At 37.9% G+C, this 22631-nt stretch overlaps 3 protein-coding genes across 4 annotated transcripts; 1 reads left to right on the forward strand and 2 right to left on the reverse strand.

The window, feature by feature from the left end:
* Positions 1-856: 856 nt before the first annotated feature.
* zgc:195212 (DUF4554 domain-containing protein) lies at positions 857-15634 on the reverse strand. Of its 2 annotated transcripts, none has more exons than XM_057851119.1 (15): positions 13953-15634; positions 10069-10101; positions 9798-9894; positions 9240-9293; positions 9055-9167; positions 8889-8972; positions 8754-8809; positions 8408-8479; positions 7858-8053; positions 5781-5904; positions 2743-2901; positions 2496-2617; positions 2305-2415; positions 2139-2237; positions 857-2057 (listed from the first exon to the last, which is right to left on the reverse strand). In XM_057851119.1, the coding sequence occupies exons 1-15, from the start codon at positions 13971-13973 to the stop codon at positions 2010-2012; spliced, it is 1389 nt and encodes a 462-aa protein (XP_057707102.1). In that variant the 5' UTR covers positions 13974-15634; the 3' UTR covers positions 857-2009. The 2 variants fall into 2 exon arrangements, with proteins under 2 accessions (XP_057707102.1, XP_057707103.1); XM_057851120.1 differs by lacking the exon at positions 13953-15634 and adding an exon at positions 11853-11925.
* Positions 11611-14794, forward strand: LOC130924502 (thiosulfate:glutathione sulfurtransferase-like). The gene is made up of 4 exons (XM_057851122.1): positions 11611-12052; positions 14057-14182; positions 14335-14497; positions 14645-14794. Exons 1-4 carry the CDS (start codon positions 11953-11955, stop codon positions 14697-14699), a joined length of 444 nt encoding a protein of 147 aa, XP_057707105.1. The 5' UTR covers positions 11611-11952; the 3' UTR covers positions 14700-14794.
* Positions 15635-15784: 150 nt separating the features above from the next.
* On the reverse strand, positions 15785-21732 carry si:ch1073-303k11.2 (leucine-rich repeat neuronal protein 4). The gene is made up of 2 exons (XM_057851121.1): positions 21587-21732; positions 15785-17254 (listed from the first exon to the last, which is right to left on the reverse strand). Exon 2 carries the CDS (start codon positions 17250-17252, stop codon positions 16467-16469), a length of 786 nt encoding a protein of 261 aa, XP_057707104.1. The 5' UTR covers positions 17253-17254; positions 21587-21732; the 3' UTR covers positions 15785-16466.
* Between the last annotated feature and the right edge of the window lie 899 nt (positions 21733-22631).

The raw sequence follows: 22631 nt of genomic DNA on the forward strand, positions 1-22631 counted from the left end.
TTTTTCATTAACAACAAATCTTAATTCTATAATTTATATACACTTCCCATTACTAGAGTTGTTTTTGTACAACAGAAGAGGTAACAGTGGCAGTAGATACCATTTTATTTTTTTTTAGGTCATTCATTGTCAGACAGAAGCAGCACGGCAAAACGCCACACAAAAAAAAAAAAGTAAAAATATCAAAATCGCTTACCTCTTAGTCCTCTGTAGGACCATGGCCCCAAACAAATTTTTTACTGCATATTAAATGTGAATGGCTTCACCTTGCTGGCGTTAAACTGATCTTTTGGACGTTCGCGTAAGTTGACCAATTCTTCACATTTTATCCTCCGGGTTTTTGGTTTCGGGAAACGTATGAAGAAAACATCCTTCATATGTCGTAATGTCTAGAGTCGTTTCTACAAGTTCCATAGCAGCAGTGTTTAATCGGCATGTTCTTTTTTGAAAGATTACCGGAGAGAAAACGCAGAAATAATATGGATTGTATGTGAGGGCGTGTCTATAAAGACCCACTTCCACCTTACGATGGTGACGTCACGGTCTAAAAATAGCATTCGTGCGGTACGCTAAACATGAGGAATAATATATATATATATATTTTTTTACATAAAACTCATTGTCTGTCAGTGATGGTGGTAGACGTCCAATCTATTGTGCTTGAGAGGGGCTGGCAGTGAATGATCACACTGAAAAATGAACATTCGCTGCCAGAACCTCCCTGTTCAAATGGATTCAACGTCAGTCGTCGTCAATGGCATTCATTCATCTTCTATGTTGCTTATCAAGAGAGTCACAGGGGTGCTGGAGCTTATCCCAAATAACAATGGGCAGTAGGGGCTGGGTACACCCTGAAATGGCTGCGAGCCAATCATCGGGCATAAGGAGACAATGAACCATTCATGCACACACCCATACCAATGGACAATTTGGACTGTTCAATCAGCCTACCCTGCATGTTTTTGGGATGTGAGAAGAAACCAGAGTATACGGAGAAAACCGGCGCAGACCCAGTGCGAACATGCAAACTCTACACACGGAGGCCAGAGCCCGGGATCTTTGCTCTCAGAACTGTGACGTGGATGACCGCTGTGCCGCTGTCAGTGACATTCAATGTGCTGACTTAAAACACTCCAGAAATCATGCTGTTGTTGATTGTAATCACCACAAAGGAAGCAATGATATGTACACTACACAAAAAAATAAAGAGAAAAGTAAAGACACACGTTGTAGATCTGAGTTAACGAAATACTATGTGTTCTCTCCATAGCTGAATGCGCTTACAACAAAATCACACAAACATTAACAATGAAAATCAAATGTATCAAACCATGAAGGTCTGGATTTGGAGTTATGCTCAAAATTAAAGTGGAAAAACACACTACAGGCTGATCCGGTCACAATTCGTCACCGTCATTGATAAGTGAAGAAAGATAATTTTAAAATGGCAAAAAATATATATAAAATATTAATAATTAATAAGATAATTAATTTCCCACAACACCCCTGATGATTTCATGGTACTGTGTGTTTCCACAGCACCCCACAGCAGGAATATTCACCAACTGGGTGATGTGACAAGTCTCTATTGTACACATTTGGTTTCGCTTGTAGTTGTTTAAAACGATAACACAGCTCTGGGGTCATAAGATAAGGAAGATACTGCTGCAAAACAAGAGCGTTGTTTCATTTCATAAGCCAGTCAAAATTTTATTTAGGCTAAATTAACATTGCGTGTGCATACAGAATATGAATTTGAATAATAGAAAATGTGCTGTGGATTTATTGTCCACGTGTACATGTTGTGGAATGCTTGATTAGTAAGCTTTTGCTCTTGTATATGCGGTTTGACAAATTTCGAATTCTTAACAAAAGGTTGAACATATTGTTATTCAACAACTGTACATTTAAAAGAACCATGTACTGTGTACAAACTATTCTTTAGAAAACTGCTTCTTCAAAATTAAAAAACAAATACTGGTTACCATACTATATATACACATTAAGGGTCAAATTTCTTCTCTCGAGACCTCAGAACTTTGCAGATGTTCTTCTATCTGTTAAAGTAAAGAAATATAGCACATGCCGCACGTCATCACAATAATATTTACCCCAAATTTAACGAGCCTCCTGGGTACCTGAGCGTTATAGCAACGTGTCCTGGGCTTACATCTCCATGATATCACCCTTAGCAAGGCTTCACGGAGAGAGGCGGCCAGCCCATGTGTATCGCTCACCTGCACACACATAAATTGGCTGTAATCATCTGGTAAAGTAAAAAATTCCAAAACATTAAAATGTCACCTGCATGCGACTCATGCAGGCTTGTCTGAAGTTCAGGTTGGTGCTGCAGCTCACAATCTTGATGGACGCGCTGAGAATTACCTCAGCTGCCGAAAGCAGCTTCTCTTGGTCCTTTCCGCACAAACATACACACACCTTTAGTATCTTAACTATGACAGTAGTTTACTGTGTGTGTGTCAGACTGAACCTGCCTTCTTTCTGCAATCCTGAGCCATCATTGTGTTACTTATCTCACTGAGCAGTGCTCCTGTAATTGCACGTCCGTTGTTGTTCAGAATATCCTCCAGGTGGTGCTCAATCAGGGCTTCAGTTACTACGATTGAAAAAAAATTGAGGGTAGAGTCATTTCAATGTGAATCCTTAAACTCAATTTCTCCTCATCATCAGAAGCAGTGAGACTGAAAATCTAGTTTTGGGTTTGCTGCACCAGTCTCTCACCAATGAAGTCCATCAATTGCGATGCAAATGGGTCAGTGTGCTGAAAGAGGAGGAAGATCAAGAGTTTCTGTTTTACGGGCTGCAAATCTAACTTTTTCTCAGGTTCCTGACAGGTTTCGTCCTCCACAGAGTACACAATTCTGCCTTCATGTAAAGGATCTGCAGAGAATGATCAAAGACATAAAGGAAAAAAACATAAAATCCAAAATACCGGTAGACAACATTAAAGTACACTACAATGCTACTCATTCAGATTACCTGATTGAAATTAAGAAATTAGACGGGTGTGAATTTTAGATATATACTGTAACTTTTAAGTGGCGAGATGTGCATATGGCATATCAGCCTTGTATGAAATGTTCCAATATAATATACCATTTAATACTACTATCAGGCCCAATTTAAGCCTTGTTGCATGTGGGGCACAGATAAAGCCTGCTCAGATCACAGCACAAATATAAAAACAAACTAATCTAGGTGCCAGCTATTCAATACCGAGAGAATGAATGACCTGGATGAATGAGAATATTCACAGTGTTAATACCGCCACTATCTCTTTGCAATTATATAAACCAAAATACTATACAAAAGTGTAACCACAAAAAAAGCACAAAACAGTGGAATGTCCTTTGTATCGTTACCAGGGCGGGGCAGGGTACACGCTCTGCAGTACTAACGGCAGTCTGGGCACCACGTATGGTATCCCATTCATATAGTACTGATGTGTTCTAAATTTTAACCTTTGCGTTATCACCTCTTTTACCTTAAAAAAAAAAAAAAAATGAAATGAAATGTTGGTTTTGTTCCTAGAGGGCGCTACACACATTTACGCATATTTATACACACACACACACACACACACACACACACACACACACACACACACATATATATATATATAAATTTTTTTTTTAAATTTTTTTTTTTTTTTTTACATTTTATCAAAGTTTTCACCAGTGTTCACCTGGCTGTTGAGTTTAGTGAGTTTTGAAACATTTTGAGGGGGTCTAAGTAGGGCTCAAAGCGTCGGCGGGACAAAGAATGACTGCTAGGGGGCGGTACATAGTGTATTTGGAATGTGTCTTTACAAGCACCTGTCTTGACCTGCCTGCCGATTTTGGTGCACTTTGAAGCATTCTAAGGGGGTCAAAAAAACATTGTCATCTGCATGTCCATACTGTTCAGTTATGGATGTGTTCTAAATATAATAAAATAAAATCAACTTTTATTTATTTAGACCAAATCACAACAACAGTTATCTCAAGGAAAAACAAAACGTGTTTAAAGGTACAGTAGCCCTACGCTGGATTTCGACCTACTTGAGCATTGTAGCTTTTTTTTTTTTTTCTTTTTTTGTCAATACATCATTTGACACGCCCTCTAAAAAAGTTAACAAGCACACCAAATTTGAATGAATAAAAAAAATTGCTAACTATATGCCATAAGTCTTCAAAATGGAGAAAAATAAGGCCAGGGCTGTCCAGTCTTGGTAGATATATTGTAGGTGGATCCGTTGACTGTGCTCAAACCACGCCCGACTCAATTGCCAACTGCCAACTACCTCAACTTGTTACAACATTGAGAACTCATCTAACTTTTCTAACTGGTTTCCTATGCTGACACAACTCATCGACCATGCCAGTGAGGCTTTGTGATCGTGTACAGTGTACACAGGAAGAAGCATCTGTCAGCCACATTTTTGGCATGACTCGATCCCTCCTCCATCCCTCCGAGGCTTTATGAACCCAGTTAGAAGCACATCTATCGGCAAAATTATTGGCTCGACACACCTCGCTCTCAGCTCCATGCCAGCAGACGATAGGAGTATAGGCATGGTCTACTCACTAATAGTGTTATGTAGTGGATGGTAAATGGGCTTTGTAATAAAAAAAAAAAAAAGACATCTCAAAATTGTCCAAAATAACAACTGACATTGCTTAGTCCATGTGTGGGGAAGGGGGAATGCAAAAAAAAAATCAAAGGGTTTGCCAAGGTCGGTAAATCCCTTATTTAGACCCCAAAAAATACTGCCTGTCTACGAGGTGAAAGGAGTTTATTGCTGTAACTTTCTATACTCTAACTCTATAACTGCTATAACTTGCCAGATTGTTCTCAGACCTTGCACATGTTTTCCAATCTTATCTTGAAACTTATTTAGATAGAAAACATCAAAACTATTTTACACAATCTTTAAGTCTAAATTTATGCCATTCGAGAAACTTGATTCACGCTTGAAGCGAAACCAAAAACAAACAACTTTTCCCCCCTAACCACATTATGCAAGCATTAGCAGATGTGAACACAAGCTAGAACCAATAGATGAACAATTCCCTCACAGCCTGTATATCAAACTTCCCTTTTACACAATAGTGCATTTTGGGAAATCTGAATCATATCATTTTCTATGACAGAATATTTCGCTGAGGCGACTGAGTCAGTGGCTAATATGTGGGATAATTCCACAGGCCTGAAAACAACTACAGCGTAAGCTTCAGTCTTCATCAAACCTGGAAGTAATTTTATGCAGCAAAACAGGCACACTGAGCTTGTTAAAATAATTTCAAACAGATCTTTCGTTCAGCTGAGAAGAAAAACAGATCATTCCAAATGAGAAACTACTTTTTTTCCTTTTGTTTTTTAACGCTTTTGTCCTGCTAAAAACTGAGCTGAGTGAATTAATATCAGCAGTCTTTTTTTTAGCATGTGAACGTTATTTATCCCCCATCACTGTTGTCACAGAACCCCAGAGCATCTTCTTTCAATGTGGGAACTATTATTCGTTACATAAGTTGAATTTCTTTAGACCAAAGTAATGTGGGTGCATTTAACAAGCCGATTTGTGCCATCATTGTGCTTACACTCACTCTTTTGTAAACATAGGGCTCTTGCTTCTTAAAACTATTGAAATTTAATCCTATGTTAAAAAGTCACTAATGTTTTAGAACGTATGTTTAATGTTGGGTTGTTTAGAAAATTATACTCTATGAATCTTGACTACGTGCTATGAGTGCTGCTCCCTATAAAACTTGACATCTAACCTGTTAGAGAGGGCCCATGCAGGATTCGCGGAATCAATTCCTGGCAATTCGGATGAGCCAAGAGATTGCGGAAGAAGGCGAAACGGAACGTCATGGGAACATTAGAAGGAGTGTAAGCCATCACCTAACCAAAGGTTAAAGATGTTTCATGTACAGTATGTAGGTTTTGTGTGAGAAGATATGACTATTTGGTGTGGTGGCAGAAACTCATAAAAATCATTCAAGTTTGGAACCAGACGATTATGGTCCAAAAAAAAAAAAAGTTTCTGTTAAAATAAATATACTGAAAGTCTGTGTCATGGGTAGAGGTGCACTGAACTGAACTGAAGAGTTTCAGCATTGCTAATGTAGACTGGTATGAAAAAGTATCTGAACCCTTTGGAATTTCTGCATAAAATCACCATCAATCAATGTGATCTGATCTTTGTCAAAATCACACAGATGAAAAAACAGTGCTTTACCTAAAACCACACAAACATTTATAGGTTTTCATATTTTAATGAGGACAGCATGTGAACAATGACAGAAGGGGGAAAAATAAGTAAGTGTACCCTCTGCCTAAGGAGACTTAAAGAGCAATTGAAAACCATTTTGACCAAACACTTTAATTCTGGTGTGTGCCCAATAACTGATGCGTGGTTTAAAGCTGCCCTGCTCACTATGAAACACACACCTGGTAAGAATTATCTTGATGAAAAGCATTGTCGGATGTGCATCGTGCCTTGGTCAAAAGAGCTAACTGAAGACCTGCGATCAAGGATTGTTGATTTGTATAAAGCTGGGAAAGGATACAGAACCATCTCTCTCCAAGTCCGGTACTTCATCAATCGACAGTCAGAGAAGTTGTCCACAAATGGAGAGTTTTGCACTGTTGCTTCTCTCCCAAGGAGAGGCCGTCCACCAAAGATGACACAAAGAGTTCAGCGCAGAAGACTTAAAGAAATCACTGGCACAGCCCAATATCTATGCGCACACATCAACTACTGTATATGTAAAACTATGGCCAAAAATGGTGTTCATGGAAGGACTCCACGGAGGAAGTCACCGCTATATAAAACCGCATTGTTGCAAATTTAATGTTCGCAAAAAGGAACTTGGACACTCCACAGACATTTTGGCAAAATGTTTTGTGGACTGATAAAACCAAAGTTGATTTGTTTGGGAGTAACACACAACGTAATGTGTAGAGGAGAAATGGAAAAGCTCACCAACATCCCCGCCGTGAAGCATGGTGGAGGGAGCATCATGATTTGGGTTAGTTTTGCTACCTTGGGGCCTGGACAACTTGCAATTATTAATGGAAGAATGAATTGAACAATTTATCAGGATGTTTTGCAGAAAAACCTAAGGCTGTCTGTCAGACAGTTGAAGCTTAAAAGAGGATGGATGCTGCAACAAGACAATGATCCAAAACACAGAAGTTAATCAACTTCAGAATGGTTTCAAAAGAACAAAATACACGTTCTGGAGTGGCCAAGTCAAAGTCCAGACTTGAACCCCATTGAGATGCTGTGGCATGACCTAAAGATAGCGATTCATGCCAGAGATCCCAGAATTCTGACTGAAATACTGCAATTTTGTAAAGAAGAATGGGCCAAGATTAGTCCTGATCGATGCGCCAGACTGATCTGCAGTTACAGGAAGCGTCTGGTTGAAGTTAATGCTGCCAAAGGGGGGGCCACAAAATATTAAATGTGATGGTTCACTTACTCCCCCCCTTCTGTCATTGTTTGGATACTATCCTCATTAAAATATGAAAACCTATAAATGTTTGGGTGGTTTTAGTTAAAGCAGACACTGTTTTTCATCTGTGTGATTTTGACAAAGATCAGATCGCATTTGATTGTGATTTTATGCAGAAATGTAAGAAATTCTAAAAGGTTCAGACACTTTTTCATACCACTATGACTTGTGTGATCGGGTTCCATGATTTGCAAAAAAAAAAAAAAAAAAAAAAAAAAAAAAAAAAAAAAAAACATAATAATAATAAAACAAATGCTGCGTGTGGGGCGAATTTCCTCTTGAAGAAATTAGCTTAATAAATATGAAATAATAGCATTCAAAAATGAAAGGATACTTCCACATGTGTTAGAATGGTTCTGAGATTGGGGTATGGCAGTACACAAGGTGACAACAGAGATACAAGCTGCATGCTGAGTTCCCCGTAGAGGCCTCTGTCCATGGTCTCAGGTGGAATGCTGATAGGCAACATACTGCCCAAGACAGGGTGCCCACCGGGACACCAACTTCCATTTTTGACTAGCTTGTTGGCACTTCAAATATCAAATAGGATAAATTAATGACAGCATATTTTAAGAGTCATGCATTAATTAGTGACAGTAGTTAAATATTCAATAATAGAGTTGCATGATTTTTTTTTTTTTTTTAAACTGGCATGTCGATAATAAATTCTCACATTTGATTGTAAACTTTTTTAGTTATACATGAGAGGGAAGGAAAAAGATCAGACTATTAGCCAGAACAGTTCCACACTAGTGTAAAAACCACAATTGGAAAAAATGTTAAATGTAGGTGTTTTTCTGGGAGAAAACAGAGTACAGTACTATTAGCAGATGTGTGGTGGTTAAAGTGGTAACTTTACATGAACTTGACCGACTGCTACTAACAGGAAACTGCAGGTGACATCCAACATCAATGATTGTCTCATTGCCAGTGTGAGTCTCCTAGTGAAGTTTGCGCTGCAAGAATATAAACATTAGGTTATTATCACAGTGACAGATATTTTTCATAGTTATTTAAATTCGAAATATACTTAGTTGATGTCTGGTATTTGATAAGCATTGGTCTTTTGGCTTCAAATTACAGTAAAAGTCAAAACATGTTGATAACTAAATTGAACCACTGAAATGAAGACAACTAGCTAAATGTTTTTGTCTTTGCTGAATGTTGAAGTGATAAATACGTACATACGGAATTCCACTTGAAGTGCACTGCTACATAAATAATACAAACCTGAATTCTTCCAGAATGGTCTGCTGAGGAAATTTACATCGAAGGTGCACTCTTATCTATAAAATGAGAGTGAGCACTTACTCTTCCCACTTCAGTTCAAGAATGTGAAATATGTGTGTACAGAATCATGCCTACTGCTGCATTTGCCAGACTAAATATGGTTAGGAAAGCTTTGATACGGGCAGGCCACTCTGGACTGAAGCATCTGAAATCCTTTGCCTATATGCAGCATCAAGAGACAACCAGACAAGATTTTTTTTTTTTGGACGAAATACTTTCAAACAATTAGTGCTGTTTATACTTGAAAGGATAGCAGAAATTTCAATGAGCCGTGCTTGTCTGTAAAAGTGCATAGATCCTGTAGGGCAGGCTCAGGAAGTGGTCCTGTGCAGGTAAACTTTAAATCTGTGAGGACTAATGCAAAACAAAAAAATGGCATGACTGACAGTATTTAGAGAGCTACATGTGTGAGTATACAGTATATACCATTCTGGAGTGTTTCCGGTTGGATTCTCCTCCACTTAGGACCAGCAGCTGCAACTGCACAACATATGGGGGACACACTTTTCAGACTTTGTTTAGGTTTCCTCTCTCAGGACCAGTAATCTAAACTAATCTAGACTACAGGCCAAATTGTTGTTGTTTTTTCAAGTGAGGAAATTAAAGGTTTATTAGTCTCTGAAATCTTTTGTATTTATTGGAGGGATTTTAAGGCGCTGACACAACCCATCACATTTAAAATGTGATCTGGAATAAGATATCCTGTGGCAAATTCCGTATTTGTTTATAAATTTCTGAGGAGTACAAAAATCATTTGATGATGCAGGTGAGTCCACAACAACATATAAGCCTACTGTACATCGAAAAAGTTTACAGGGTTATGTAATAAATATATTTTGTTATTTATGTTGTTATGTAATTGATAGAATGAATAATATCTTACCAACCTTAGTTTGAAAATGTAGACAGAATATCAGCATGAACTTTGCCACCGTTAGCTGTTGCCAAGGAAGCATTCTAAAATGGCTAAATAGTTTTACATACCAGTGCAGTTTGCGGTTCCCGATTCGGCCCAGAGAAGCACTAAAACCCCCCCTTGTGGGTGACCTTTCTTTCCCAAAAGTAGAAGGAGCCGTAGCGCCTATGGGTCAAGGGAAATTACTGCATTAGTACTAGCACATCCGACATGTCGCTATGCTAATATGTATGCTAACCATTAGGGGAATTCTCGACAACAGATTGAATGATAACGTTTTAAACTATGCGTCTCGTATTTGAAATGTACATTATTTACCTGTTTAAGGACCAATTTTACCTGTTTTATTTGTTCCAGCATCTTTTTGTAGCTCTGTTGTGGAGGAAAGCAAACATTAAAAGCAACACGTGCTATAACCCAATAATTTGGTTTCAAAACATCATGTAATGTCTTTCTGGGTGGCTTTCATAAATGCTTTTAGAGAGAGTACATTTTTGAAAATATTTTTATTACTGGGGTAAATATTTTCTTTATATATGCTTTGTTAATTTATAATGCATTTTATTATAATCTTTTTAATTTTAAAAAATCGTATTTTTATATTACTCTTACATAATATGACTACGCTATTAATTTTTATTCATTGACCAAATAACACCAATGCAAACCCGCAGTAATTTTTTATTACGTGGCGTAGGGCTGGGCGATATGGCCTAAAGGTTTAAAAAAAAAAAAAAAAAAATGACAATGAGAACAAAAGACAGTTCATTTGCCCCTCAGTACAAATGTATTGGACGTGTAGTGCCATCGATGAACCATCACAACCAAGTTTGAATAAATTCAACGTCTATCATTGGCAATGGCAGATCATGAGTTAAATACTGTTTTAAAAAAATACTTTACAGTGTTACTGGGGGCCATAATCACAGTATACAGGGTTTGGACAAAATAATGGAAACACCTAACATTTTGGCAATATAATCATTGAATATAATTGTTAAAGAATGGCATGAGAAATATTCTAATGAAGTTGAGAATCTCCTATGGCCGGCACAATCCCCAGACCTCAACAATATTGAGCATCTATGGTCAGTTTTAGAGATTCAATTAAGACATCAATTTCCACTGCCATTGTCTTTAAAAGAGTTAGAGGGTATTTTAACTGAAGAATGGCTTAAAATTCCTTTGGAAACAATTCAAAAGTTGTACTCGGAGAATCGAGGCAGTAATTGCCGCAAAAGGCGGACCTACACCATATATATTTAGTTTTTGTTGATTTTTTAAGGTCTTTCCATTATTTTGTCCAACCTCTGTATCTCTTCATAATCATAGTACTTTTATACTTTTTTAAAAAATGGACATTGATTAATATATAAGTTATTAATATATATATAAGTAATTATTAAAAATTAATAAATAAATAAACATAATTTTATAGAGATATGAGGTCCACTTATCTGAACATCACTTTTTGAGCCACACCGAATGTTAATATTGTGGCCTCTGTTCCTGATGGGGCTAAAAAAAAATTAACTACCAAAAATATTCACTTTTGAACAAAAGTAACGTGAAAAAAATTGCTTTTTTTGTGTTAAATATCTTTTTCGCTCCCCCTATTTGTGTTGTCAGCCTCCAAACACAAAGTAATATCTTATAAATAATAATAATTAAAAAAAAATAAAAAACTATAATCTAATGAATAATTTGTTGCAAGATTCCCTTTAGTTTCCTGTTTGGAAAAATGCAACAACATGGAAAACTCAAATGAATTATTTAAAAAAAAACACTCGAGAAAATGTCAACAAAATAGACCATTATATTTGTGTTTCTCTACGTCAATAATTAATGTAACACTGAAGTCTTTAAAGTGGGTCCGCCCCCTTTAATTCTTTCTGTTCCTATTTGCAAATTTATGAAGTACTGTACCGGTATTTCAACACATTTCGTTGTCATTCATTTGCGTTTTATCACCGCATTTGACCGGAGGATTGTTATTTGATTGACTCCATTAGGTTTGTCGTAAGCTTGCAACGCCACTTGTGTGTTCATGTTTTATCACCACATTAGATCAGAGGATTGTCTTTTGTTGGCTTTGTCTGACACTGTGGCTCACCTCGGCTCACCTCAATTAAAACTGGTTTCCTCCGTCGTGATTGTCACGATACACAACGCAGAGTCAAAACGCTGGTTCCATACGTCCCGCCTCTTGTCGGTGAAAGACCAATGATTAGTCACAACACCAGGAAGACTTTGCACTCTGTGGTCCATTCATTGTGCAGCACTGCAAACTTTAACAGGCTGTCTTCGACTACGACGGATTCAGGTAAGTGAATATTCCAAGTACTTTATTTTTGGTTGGAATTTTTATCTCGCTTCAGAGGTTTATCAATTTAGCGAAACGTGCTCTGATAGTTTTACTTTCAGTTTAGAGACGGCAATCGTGCATGGTTTTTGCATTTAAAATGATAATAATGACACGTACGAGCATGAAATGCTGTAAGTAGTGCAAAATTTGAAGCCATTTTTCAGTAAATGCTATGTTTATTCATGAGTCACTTGAAGAACAAGCACTGACTCAGCAAAACACTCGAGCAGTGAGACCAAACCAGGAAGTGTAAACTTTCCAAGCACACATGCAAAACAAACACAACACAGAAAACAGCTAAAAAAAAAAAACTGCAATTTAAATAGCATTTTCCATCTCGGATACAACACAATAACAGCCCAATACTATATTAGACATCTAAATTACCTCACTGTATCAATTTACCGTCAAGATCTTTTCTTTAACACACAAACGATTTTGACGTTTCAAAAAGTTAAAGCAACACTTGGGAACTTTTCAGTTTTGGTCGATTTTAGCGACGCCTTGGACAAAGGCGGTAGTGCTTTGCCTTAAGAAAGACTGCGGTTCCCATGAGGACCAGCGCACACCCACATAGTGTCGTACAATCATGATGGTCGCCTGCTGATGGAATAAACAACATTTCTGTTTCCAGCGGCTGTGTGAAGGATGAAAAGTACCGTATTGGCCCGAATATACGACGGTATTTTTTCATTGAAATAACACTGAAAAAGAAGAGGTCGTCTTATGTTCACGGTCTAGACATTATACCCATTCACGACACTAGATGGCGCGAGATATCATTGAAGCGATGTTCTGTCATGACAGATCTGAGCTACTCTCCCCATTCACGACGCTAGATGGCGCCAGATATCATTGAAGCGATGTTCTGTCATGACAGATCTCAGCTACTCTTTTTAGTTTAACCAGTTTGCATTATTTTATTGCAATGTTTTCCTTATTCAGATTTGTTTCAAGACTACAGTTACAGTTAGACTTCACTTTGATGATTAATGCAGTTATTGCAATTTTGTTGTTTTATCACAATAGATTGGTTTATTTACATTTCAATAACATGCTTTTTCTCTCAAATATATTGTTATAATCATTTGTTTCGGTTATACTGTAATTATTTTCTGTATAAAAATTAATTTGGTGTTCAAAAAGTCTTTTTTCAAACTTGAGTCTTGAAAAAGAGGGGGTCGTCTTACAATCAGGGCCGTCTTATATTCGGGCCAATACGGTAATAACATAATGAATCCAGTTGTGGCTAAACAATAGCAACATTAGCAAACGTGTGGCTAAGCCCCCCATCCCACCCGAACTCAGCGCTGACAAGTGCGGTTGGTTGCCGTTACGTCAGCGAGTGAAAGCCGGGCCAATGTTTATTCTGTATATCCTGGTAGCCTAACCTTCTTTTTCCTCCTCAGAAAAAAAACTTTTTGTCTCTTTTGTTGCTCTGCCATCTATGCAGAATTCGCGCAAAAGCATTAGCATCGACTTCCGTCTTTATGATGAATAGGGAAAGGGGGAAGTGACATATGCCATAAAGCAGTGAGCACATTTGTAGGGTTTTTTTTTGTGTGGCAGGGTTCCTGCCACCCTCCTCAAAGTTAATTAGTGCTGGTGAAAGCGATACAGACCTCCTCAAGATATAAAAGAGGTGTCATTCAACTAGTTGTCAGTCGACATATCATCACAAATGTTATAACAATATTTTATAAAGGTTGAAAAGTTACCTAGTGTTGCTTTGATATTGATTCATGTGTCATGTTCTCACTGGTGCAGGCTCAATTATAGAACTTTTTCCATGGTTCTAATTGGGCGTGGAATCCTATCACTGAAGTTTCAAGTTAGCTTACAATTCAATTTTACTTACTTTGCGATTGTGTCTTGTCATCCGAGTCCTAAAAGAAAATGCTGACAATTATTGGGAGCATTCAACATTAATCAATCATATTGCATATTTTTTATGCTTTACAGTCATTATGGATATATCATATGAGGATCTGAAAGCACTTTTGGAGCACCCAAATATATGTCTTATTGACGTCCGTACTCAGTCGGAAGTGGACAAGGGACGTATACCTGGATCTCTTCATATCCCAGGTTTGCTCCTTTTGCGCATTTAGCTAATACAGCAATCCAAACCAAATAAGCTCCTTAGCCTAGTATGGAATGCTGTTTTGCAACTCCACCTGTCTTTCTTATTTGACAATCACTAATATTGATTTCCATTTCTTTTCACTTCTATAACTCAGTTGATGCAGTGGAAGTGGCCTTACAGATGTCACCAGAAGAATTCAAAGCAAAATACGGAGTTAACAAGCCACAGTTCAACTCCTCAGAGCTGGTCTTTCATTGCCAAATGGGAAAACGAGGGGAAACGGCCACATGCAAAGCAAAGCAACTTGGCTACTCGCAGTACGTCAATTTATTATCTCATAAAGTACTTGATAAACAAGTCATCCAGACTTTGTCTGTTGACAATATTGTATTTACTCTTCTTTCTTGCGCTGTTGCATTTGTTATACGTAGTGCTATCAACACTTGTGTGTTCTTGTGTTCCAGTGCACGAAATTACACCGGAGGATACAAGGAGTGGTCTGAGAGAGGAGGGCAATGACATGAATGAGAACATGGTGCAATATACCAAAAGCAACCATGTATTTTAGTGTTTATCTTGGTTGGTTTTCAATGACACTCCGTGTTTTAATAAAAGCAATGATAATAAATGTATTGGTCGAGTTTTAAGTACGAATCAAAAAATGAAATTAGCCAGAAAGGAGAGCTGTTAGTCTTTTGTGTTTTATGGAATGAAGTGAAATAACCCCAAAATTGATTTGATTTGGAATCTGATGATTATAGTGAAAAATGCAATGTAGCCGTTCAGTTAAGAGCATGATTTTGTCATCAATATTGATTTATTCATCATTGCCAACAGAAAGTTGTCTGCGTACAGTACAGGCAAAACGTTTGGACACACGTTCTCATTCGTGCGTTTTCATTTCTATTTCATTACTATTGACATTGTAAATTCCCACTGAAGGTAATAGACATATCAATGAACACGTGGGATTATGTACTTAGCAAAAAAGTTGAAATAACTAAAAACATGTATAATATTCCAGTATCTTCAAAGTAGCCAACCTTTGCTCTGATTTTTTTTTTTTTATTTGCACACACTTGCCATTCTCTTTTTGTGTTTCAAGAGGGAGTCACCTAAAATGGTTTTCAACTTAACAGGTATGCCTTTTCAGGTTTAATTTGTGTAAGTTATTGCTTTATCAATGGGGTTAGGACCTTCATTTGTGTTGCATTGAATGAGGTGTGTCCAAACTTTGGGCCTGTACAGTATATAATTGTCTGGCCTGCATTAAGTGGTGTACCAGTTAACTGTGATTTCTTACACTCTTACAGTTGTTTACAGAGACGGTCTAAAGCACACCAAGAGCAATCAATTGCTTTAAACCACCACACAGTAGTACTGTACATTGCCTACCTCCTTTCGGCAAACTGTCTGAAATGAATGCTCAAATGTTCTTTAAGAAAAAAACAACAACTTTCAATTCTCACTTTTAAGCATAGACCCCCCCCCCCCCACCTACTCCCGATTCCATGAAAAAGGGGGGGGGGGCATCTTCAGCTCACATTTCTGGCAAATTTCCTTTTTGAATTGCAACTAAACATTTTTTAATCAAAGACCCATCGATTAAATACACATGGTATGTTCATAGTTTCATTTGGTCATCTTTGAGTTCGAATATCTAAATATTCCAGATTTAGAAAGTGGACCACGAAAAGACAAGTTGAAATTGTTTGAAATTTTCCCTAATTTTCTTTGTCCAATGAACAAATACTTCTAGGTTTTAAAAATTTGTGGTCAAGAGGAAAAATGTTTTCTTTCTTTTAATACATTAAAACCGAAACACATCACCTGACATCACACAACCCAAAGTGGTGTAGAATTTTTTTTTTTTTTTTTTCTACAAAGGGAATTATCCTTCATGGTAATACATAGTCATTACTATTACAAATTATATTGTATTTCTCACAAGGAAATAAGTTTTGGGTTGCTCTGATGATTTAACTCCATAAAACAAAATGTAAATTACTCATAATCCTGGCAGAATTATTTTACTCCCATATTTCAGTCATTATTACAAAATATTAACAAACACTGCTCTAGAAAACTATAAAAGTAAATTGCCAGGAAAAATAGGTAGTTCTAGCCCTGAAATGTAACATGGTATTTAAAAACAAAATAAGAACCCACACCAATAATCTCTATATTTACATATTTCCTAGTATGGTAAATAATCCACTTTTGGACTGTTTTCCATTGTTTTAAAAAAAAAAACTATTAAGTGCCTGCCCTTAAGTGTCTTCTAGTTTACAACGTCTCTTCTTTACTGTATGATGGGTTTCCGAGTCCATCGGTTGAGTCTCTCTTTGCATTTCGGTTCTTTTGACACCTCCAGAGGATCACAGCAAAGATCAGGAGTAAAAGGAGAATCCCTCCTCCAATAATACCTCCTAACACCTCATAGCCTGATGACGAGGGAGGGTCATATCGCAAGCAGGAAAACTCTGTGGGTGTGCTGTGTCCTGCTTTATTAACTGCCTCCACACACACCTTGGTTCCAATTTCCAAAGACCCGACCAAACCTTGTCGAAAAGCTTCCCCAAATTCAATTGTTTTTTCGTCTTGTCCTTCCACCACTACTCTGTACTTAGTCACCACAGAGGTTGGAGCACACCATTTGACCTCAACTTTGCCCCTGTTTTCCCCCTTGTTGATTGGCATCAGTGCGTGTAAGCGTGGTGCATGAGGAGACTGGTCAGCTCCACTAATTCCAGGGCAGAGGCAACCAGTCTCTGCCAACAGCTTGGCACAGGGCACCTGATTCTCCAAACAAGGGTTAAAATTGCAGATTTCCCGTTGGAGAAACTTCCTCCTAGTAGTGGCATGCACTTCTGGAGGGTTTTTGCTGCCAGACTCATCATCTTCACCATAATCCCCACCATAATCGAGATCTAAACCGGTAATTAATCTAAATCGTGGACGAGTGATGGGAGGCGAAGTAGATGCAGCGTCTGTGATAAGGCAGGAGGGAAGGAGAGGCCAGGCACTCAGAAAGAGGAGAAGCACAGTTGGGTTCCTACGTAGTGATGTCATGTCTGTGGAGAGACGTCACATGGTTGATGATGATGACAATACAAATACATTAATTTACTGGTATGTTAATCATAACAAAAATTCACATTTTCATGCACACACTTAATAAGTGCACTTGCTAATGAGACTGGTTTTGCTAAGAAACAATAGCATTATAGGCAGAGTACAGAACTTTGTCAAACACATTCAATCAGTATAGATAAAATCTTGATAGACAATATAATTCCTTCCCCCTCACAATTCAAGGAAATTTTTGAAAGAGGGAACGTGTTTTATATATGTACTAATCCTTCTATAAAAAATAGCATATTGTGATAAAGTTCATTATTTTCTGTAATATACTGATAAACATTAGACTTTCATATATTATTTTAGATTCATTACACACAACAGAAGTAGTTCAAGCCTTTTATTGTTTTAATATTGATGATTTTGGCAAAAAAGTCATATATTTTAGATTCATTACACACAACTGAGGTAGTTCAAGCCTTTTATTGTTTTAATATTGATGATTTTGGCAAAAAAGTCCAGAAAAACAGAAAATCCCTATCTAAAAAAATTAGCATATTTCATCCGATCAATACAAAAAAAGTGTTTTTAAATACAAAAAAAGTCAACCTTCAATTAATTATATCAGCTATGAACTCAATACTTGGTCGGGAATCCTTTTGCAGAAATGACTGCTTCACTGCGGTGTGGCATGGAGGCAATCAGCCTGTGGCATTGCTGAGTTGTTATGGAGGCCAAGGATGCTTCGATAGCGGCCTTAAGCTCATCCACAGTGTTGGGTTTGGTGTCTCTCAACTTGCTCTTCACAATATTCCACAGATTCCCAACTCGGTTCAGGTCAGGAGAGTTGGCAGGCCAATTGAGCACAGTATTGCCATGGTCAGTAAACCATTTACCAGTGGTTTTGGCACTGTGAGCAGGTGCCAGGTCGTGCTGAAAAATGAAATATTCATCTTCATTAAGGTTTTCAGCAAATAGAAGCAAGAAGTGCTCCAAAATGTCCTGATAGCTAGCTGCATTGACCCTTTCCTTGATAAAACACAATAGACCAACACCAGCAGCTGACATGGCACCCCAAACCATCACTGACCATGGGTACTTGACACTGGACTTCAGGCATTTTGGCATTTCCTTCTCCCCAGTCTTCCTTCAAACTCTGGCACCTTGATTTCCGAATGACATGGTGTTATGGTGTTAGCAAAATTTGCTTTCGTCTAAAAAAAGTTCTTTGGACCACTGAGCAACAGGCCAATGCTGCTTCTATGTAACCCAGGTGAGGCGCTTCTGCCGCTGTTTCAGGTTCAAAAGTGGCTTGACCTGGGGAATGCGGCACCTGTAGCCCATTTCCAGCTCACGCCTGTGCACGGTGGCTCTGGATGTTTCTACTCCAGACTCAATCTACTGTTTCTGCAGGTAACCCAAGGTCTAGAATCGGCCCTTCTCCAAAATCTTTCTCAGGGTATGGTCACCTCTTCTGGTTGTGCAGCAATTCTTGCCACACTTTTTCCTTCCTACAGACTTCCCATTGAGGTTCCTTGATACAGCACTCTGGGAACAGCCTATTCGCTCAGAAATTTCTTTCTGTGTCTTAGCCTCTTGCTTGAGGGTGTCAATAATGGCCTTCTGGACAGCAGTCAGGTCGGGAGTCTTGCCAATGATTGCGGTTTTGAGTAATGAATCAGGCTGGGAGTTTTTAAAAGCCTCAGGAATCTTTCGCAGGGGTTTCGAGTTAATTCGTTGATTCAGATGATAAGGTTAGTAGCTTCTTTAGAGTACCTTTTCATGATATGCTAATTTTTTGAGATAGGGATTTTTGGTTTCTCTTGACTTTTTTGGCAAAATCATCAATATTAAAACAATAAAAGGCTTGAACTACTTCAGTTGTGTGTAATGAATCAAAAATATATGAAAGTAATGTTTATCAGTACATTAGAGAAAATAATGAACTTTATCACAATACGCTAATATTTTCAGAAGGACCAGTACAAACAATGCTTCTAGTAGGATTAATAGTGTGCTTGGAGTAGTACAACCCCTAGCAAAAAGTATGGAATCACCAGTCTCGGACGAGCACTCACTCAGACATTTTATTATGTAGAAAAAACTCAGATAAAAAATTTTGGAAAAAAATAATGAATTAGTTCAAAATTGCAACTCCTCAGCTCTCAGACACACTAAAAGAAATGAATAAAAAACATTGTGGTGGTCAGAAAATGTTAGTTTTATGGAGCAAGTGCAGGGAAGTAAATATAGAATCACTCCATTCTGAAGAACAAAATATGGAATCACTCCATTTTAAGTAGAACATACAGACAAACCCAGTCAATTTTCTTTCCTTAATTGGGCCCCTGCCTCAGATTAGATCTGCTCGTTAGTCAGCAGTTAAAAACCGTGCAGTTATCAAACCTTGGAGGGCTTGTGGACCAAGTGGATTCACAAGAATCATGGATCCAACAAGAGAGATGCCTCTTGAGACCAAGGAGAGGATTATCAAACTTCTTGAAGAAGGTAACGCTACACGTATGGTTGCCAAAGATGTGGGCTGTTCACAGTCAGCTGGACCAAGTATACAAACAGCATGGCAAGGTTGTTAAAGTCAAGCGTACTGGTAGACTGAGGAAGGCATCCAAACGTCATGACAAAGGCCATATGTCTTGAAAACAGAAGATGTACAACAAGACAAATGAAGAAGAAATGGGAGGAAGCTGGAGTCAACGTATGTGACAGAACTGTGCAAAATCGTCTAAAGGAAATGGGACTTTCATACAGGAAAGCTAAAAGGAAACCATCATTGACACTTAAACCGAAAAGAACAAGACTGCAATGGGCTAAGGAGAGGCAACCATGGACTGTGAATGACTGGATGAAGGTTATTTTCAGTGATGGGTCAAGAATCTTCATTGGACAAGGTGACGATGCTGGAACTTTTGTTAGGTGCCATTCCAGTGAGATTTACAAAGATGACTGCCTGGAGAAACCCTCAAAATTCCCTCAGTCCTTGATGATATGGGGCAGCATGTCAGGCAAAGGCATTGGGGAGATGGCTGTGGTTAAAACTTCAATAAATGCACAAGTCTACATTGAAATTTTAGACAACATTCTTATCCCTTCAATTGAAAATATGTTTGGGGATAATGAAATCATTTTCCAAGATGACAATGTATCATGCCACAGAGCTAAAACTGTTAAAGCATTCCTTGGAGAAAGACTCATCCAGTCAATGTCATGGCCTGCAAGTAGCCCAGATCTCAGCCCTATTGAAAACTTGTGGTGGAAATTGAAAGAAATGGTCAGCAAGGCTCACAGCAAGGCTCTCACCTGCAAGGATGATCTGGCAACTGCAATTAAAGAGAGTTGGCTCCAAATTGATGAAGAATACTATTTGTCACTCATCAAGTCAATGCCTCAGAGACTGCAAGCTGTCATAAAAGCCAGAGGTGGTGCAACTAAATACAAAAGATGTTATTTGATTGTTATTTCTTTCTCATGATTCGATATATTTTTCCTCAGAATGGAGTGATTCTATATTTATTTACCTGCACTCGCTCTGTAAAAGTAACATTTACTGACCACCACAATGTTTTTTATTCATTTCTTTTAGTGTTTCTGAATGCTAAAGAGTTGCACTTTGGAACTAATTCATTATTTTTTCAAGCTTTTTATCTGAGTTAGTTCTCCATAATAAAATGTCTGAGTGAGGGTTCGTCCGAGACTGGTGATTCCATACTTTTTGCCAGGGGTTGTATTTTAAAACAATTGAGATCTTTAGATAGAGATGCAGCCCCCCCCCCCCCCCCCTGACGAATTAAAAGATTTGCACAACATTTTTTTCTAATGGAGTCACATTAGACAGGAGTACCTGTTGTAAAGTGTGTATTTTAAAACAAAAACAAAAAAATTACAAAACAAAGGAAATAACCATGAGGTATAAATAATGTCTCAAAAATTTAGGGAGGAAAATAAAATTCATCATACTTTTTGTTTATTTGTATACATTTTTTGGTATTCACGCAACGTCTGAGCATGCATGTTTGTGTTTTACCTAAACAGGAAATGTGGAAAATAAGTTTTGATTTTACTTGGAAAATATTACCAGAAGGAAAAAGTCCCTAACTTTACAAAAGAGAAAATACTACTGGAGTCCTACCAATTAAGTGCACACACTTGTTCAATGGTTTCCGTGGAAACTTAACTTGAATCCAAGTGTAAGAAAACTGTTTCAGTTGATTGAGTAATCCGTTTTCTATTCAAACAAACCAATCTCTAAATATAAACCATTGCAAATTTCTATCTAGAACACAAATAAGTAAACTGGTTTACAGTACCTGTTGAATGGTGAGGAATATTTCTAGTGTCTTTCTCAGTCTATCCTTGTGAGTGCGCTTCTCGCTTTTTGTTCTCACTGTGAGTTTCTATAAAACTTTTCTCCTCCTCCTCCTCCTCCCCAACCTCTTTTTCTCCCCTTGGTGCCTCTCCCTCCCCCCTTCTCTATTTCACATGCTGCCTCTGCTCATTTTTTTCACAATGCTGCCTTTCCCAACAGTGCTTCAAGCTACGATAACACTTTTATATGCCTATTGTGGAATTTATATGTGGACTAGTTTGTGCAATGTTACCATCAACTCATGCACTGCTCAGCATATTTATCTTTCTGCAGCATAAGGCTACTTGTGTGGGACAGCTTTTTTTTTCTTGGTTTTGTTGTTGTTTTTTTGTGTGCTAAAAGCTGTGACAGAAAGTTCCGACACGCTATGCAGGTGCTCCAATGAATTGTACATTGGGTCAGCATCACTGTGTGCTTTTGAGAGTAGGGGGTGAGGAATGCACACTTGTTTATTTCTAATAGTCTCCATGCAGCGCTGGCAGCCCATTTTGTCACTGAAGAGGAACAATGAATGTTAACCTCTTTGTGGAGTAAAGCTGTGAAAGATATCAAGCTCTCTGTATTTACTCATGAATTTGAATAAGATGAAGGAACATTTATTTGGTTTTCCATAACAAATTCCTTTATAGACAACTTTTGTTCCTTCAAAAGAATGTACGGTATGACTGCAAACTGCACCTAAGTGAGATCGTGTGAATGCGAACTTTTATGACTTAATCGTGTCATGTTCATATGAAGTGTGGCCTATTTGATAACAAATCTAGTAGTAATAAATTATTGAAAAGATTAAACAACCCTTTGAAGAGCACAGCCAAATACGACTTTGTGAATGGAATTCCTTACTGTTTCACCATTACACATGACACTGAAAAATGTGTGTTAAAATGCACACAGTTGTGTGCATGTCAACTATACCCACAACGACTACACATGAACAGATGGAAAACAGCTTTAGTGGGGTCATTTAGGCCGAATCCTGCAGTGCA

This window comes from Corythoichthys intestinalis, chromosome 11, assembly GCF_030265065.1.
Source record: "Corythoichthys intestinalis isolate RoL2023-P3 chromosome 11, ASM3026506v1, whole genome shotgun sequence".
Classification (NCBI taxonomy): Eukaryota; Metazoa; Chordata; class Actinopteri; order Syngnathiformes; family Syngnathidae; genus Corythoichthys; species Corythoichthys intestinalis.

What these genes read in the sequence shown, in the direction of transcription:
- zgc:195212 (XM_057851119.1), bottom strand. Translation starts at nt 13,973, where the DNA reads ATGACAAGACACAATCGCAAA. An exon ending in TGACAAGACACAATCGCAAA is followed by an intron (nt 10,102 to 13,952) that starts GTAAGTAAAATT and finishes CCTCCACAACAG; the next exon opens with AGCTACAAAAAGATGCTGGA. An exon ending in AATTTCTGCTATCCTTTCAA is followed by an intron (nt 8,973 to 9,054) that starts GTATAAACAGCA and finishes TGCTGCATATAG; the next exon opens with GCAAAGGATTTCAGATGCTT.
- LOC130924502 (XM_057851122.1), top strand. Translation starts at nt 11,953, where the DNA reads ATGATTAGTCACAACACCAGGAAGACTTTGCACTCTGTGGTCCATTCA. An exon ending in TTCGACTACGACGGATTCAG is followed by an intron (nt 12,053 to 14,056) that starts GTAAGTGAATAT and finishes TATGCTTTACAG; the next exon opens with TCATTATGGATATATCATAT. An exon ending in AAGCAACTTGGCTACTCGCA is followed by an intron (nt 14,498 to 14,644) that starts GTACGTCAATTT and finishes CTTGTGTTCCAG; the next exon opens with TGCACGAAATTACACCGGAG.
- si:ch1073-303k11.2 (XM_057851121.1), bottom strand. Translation starts at nt 17,252, where the DNA reads ATGACATCACTACGTAGGAACCCAACTGTGCTTCTCCTCTTTCTGAGT.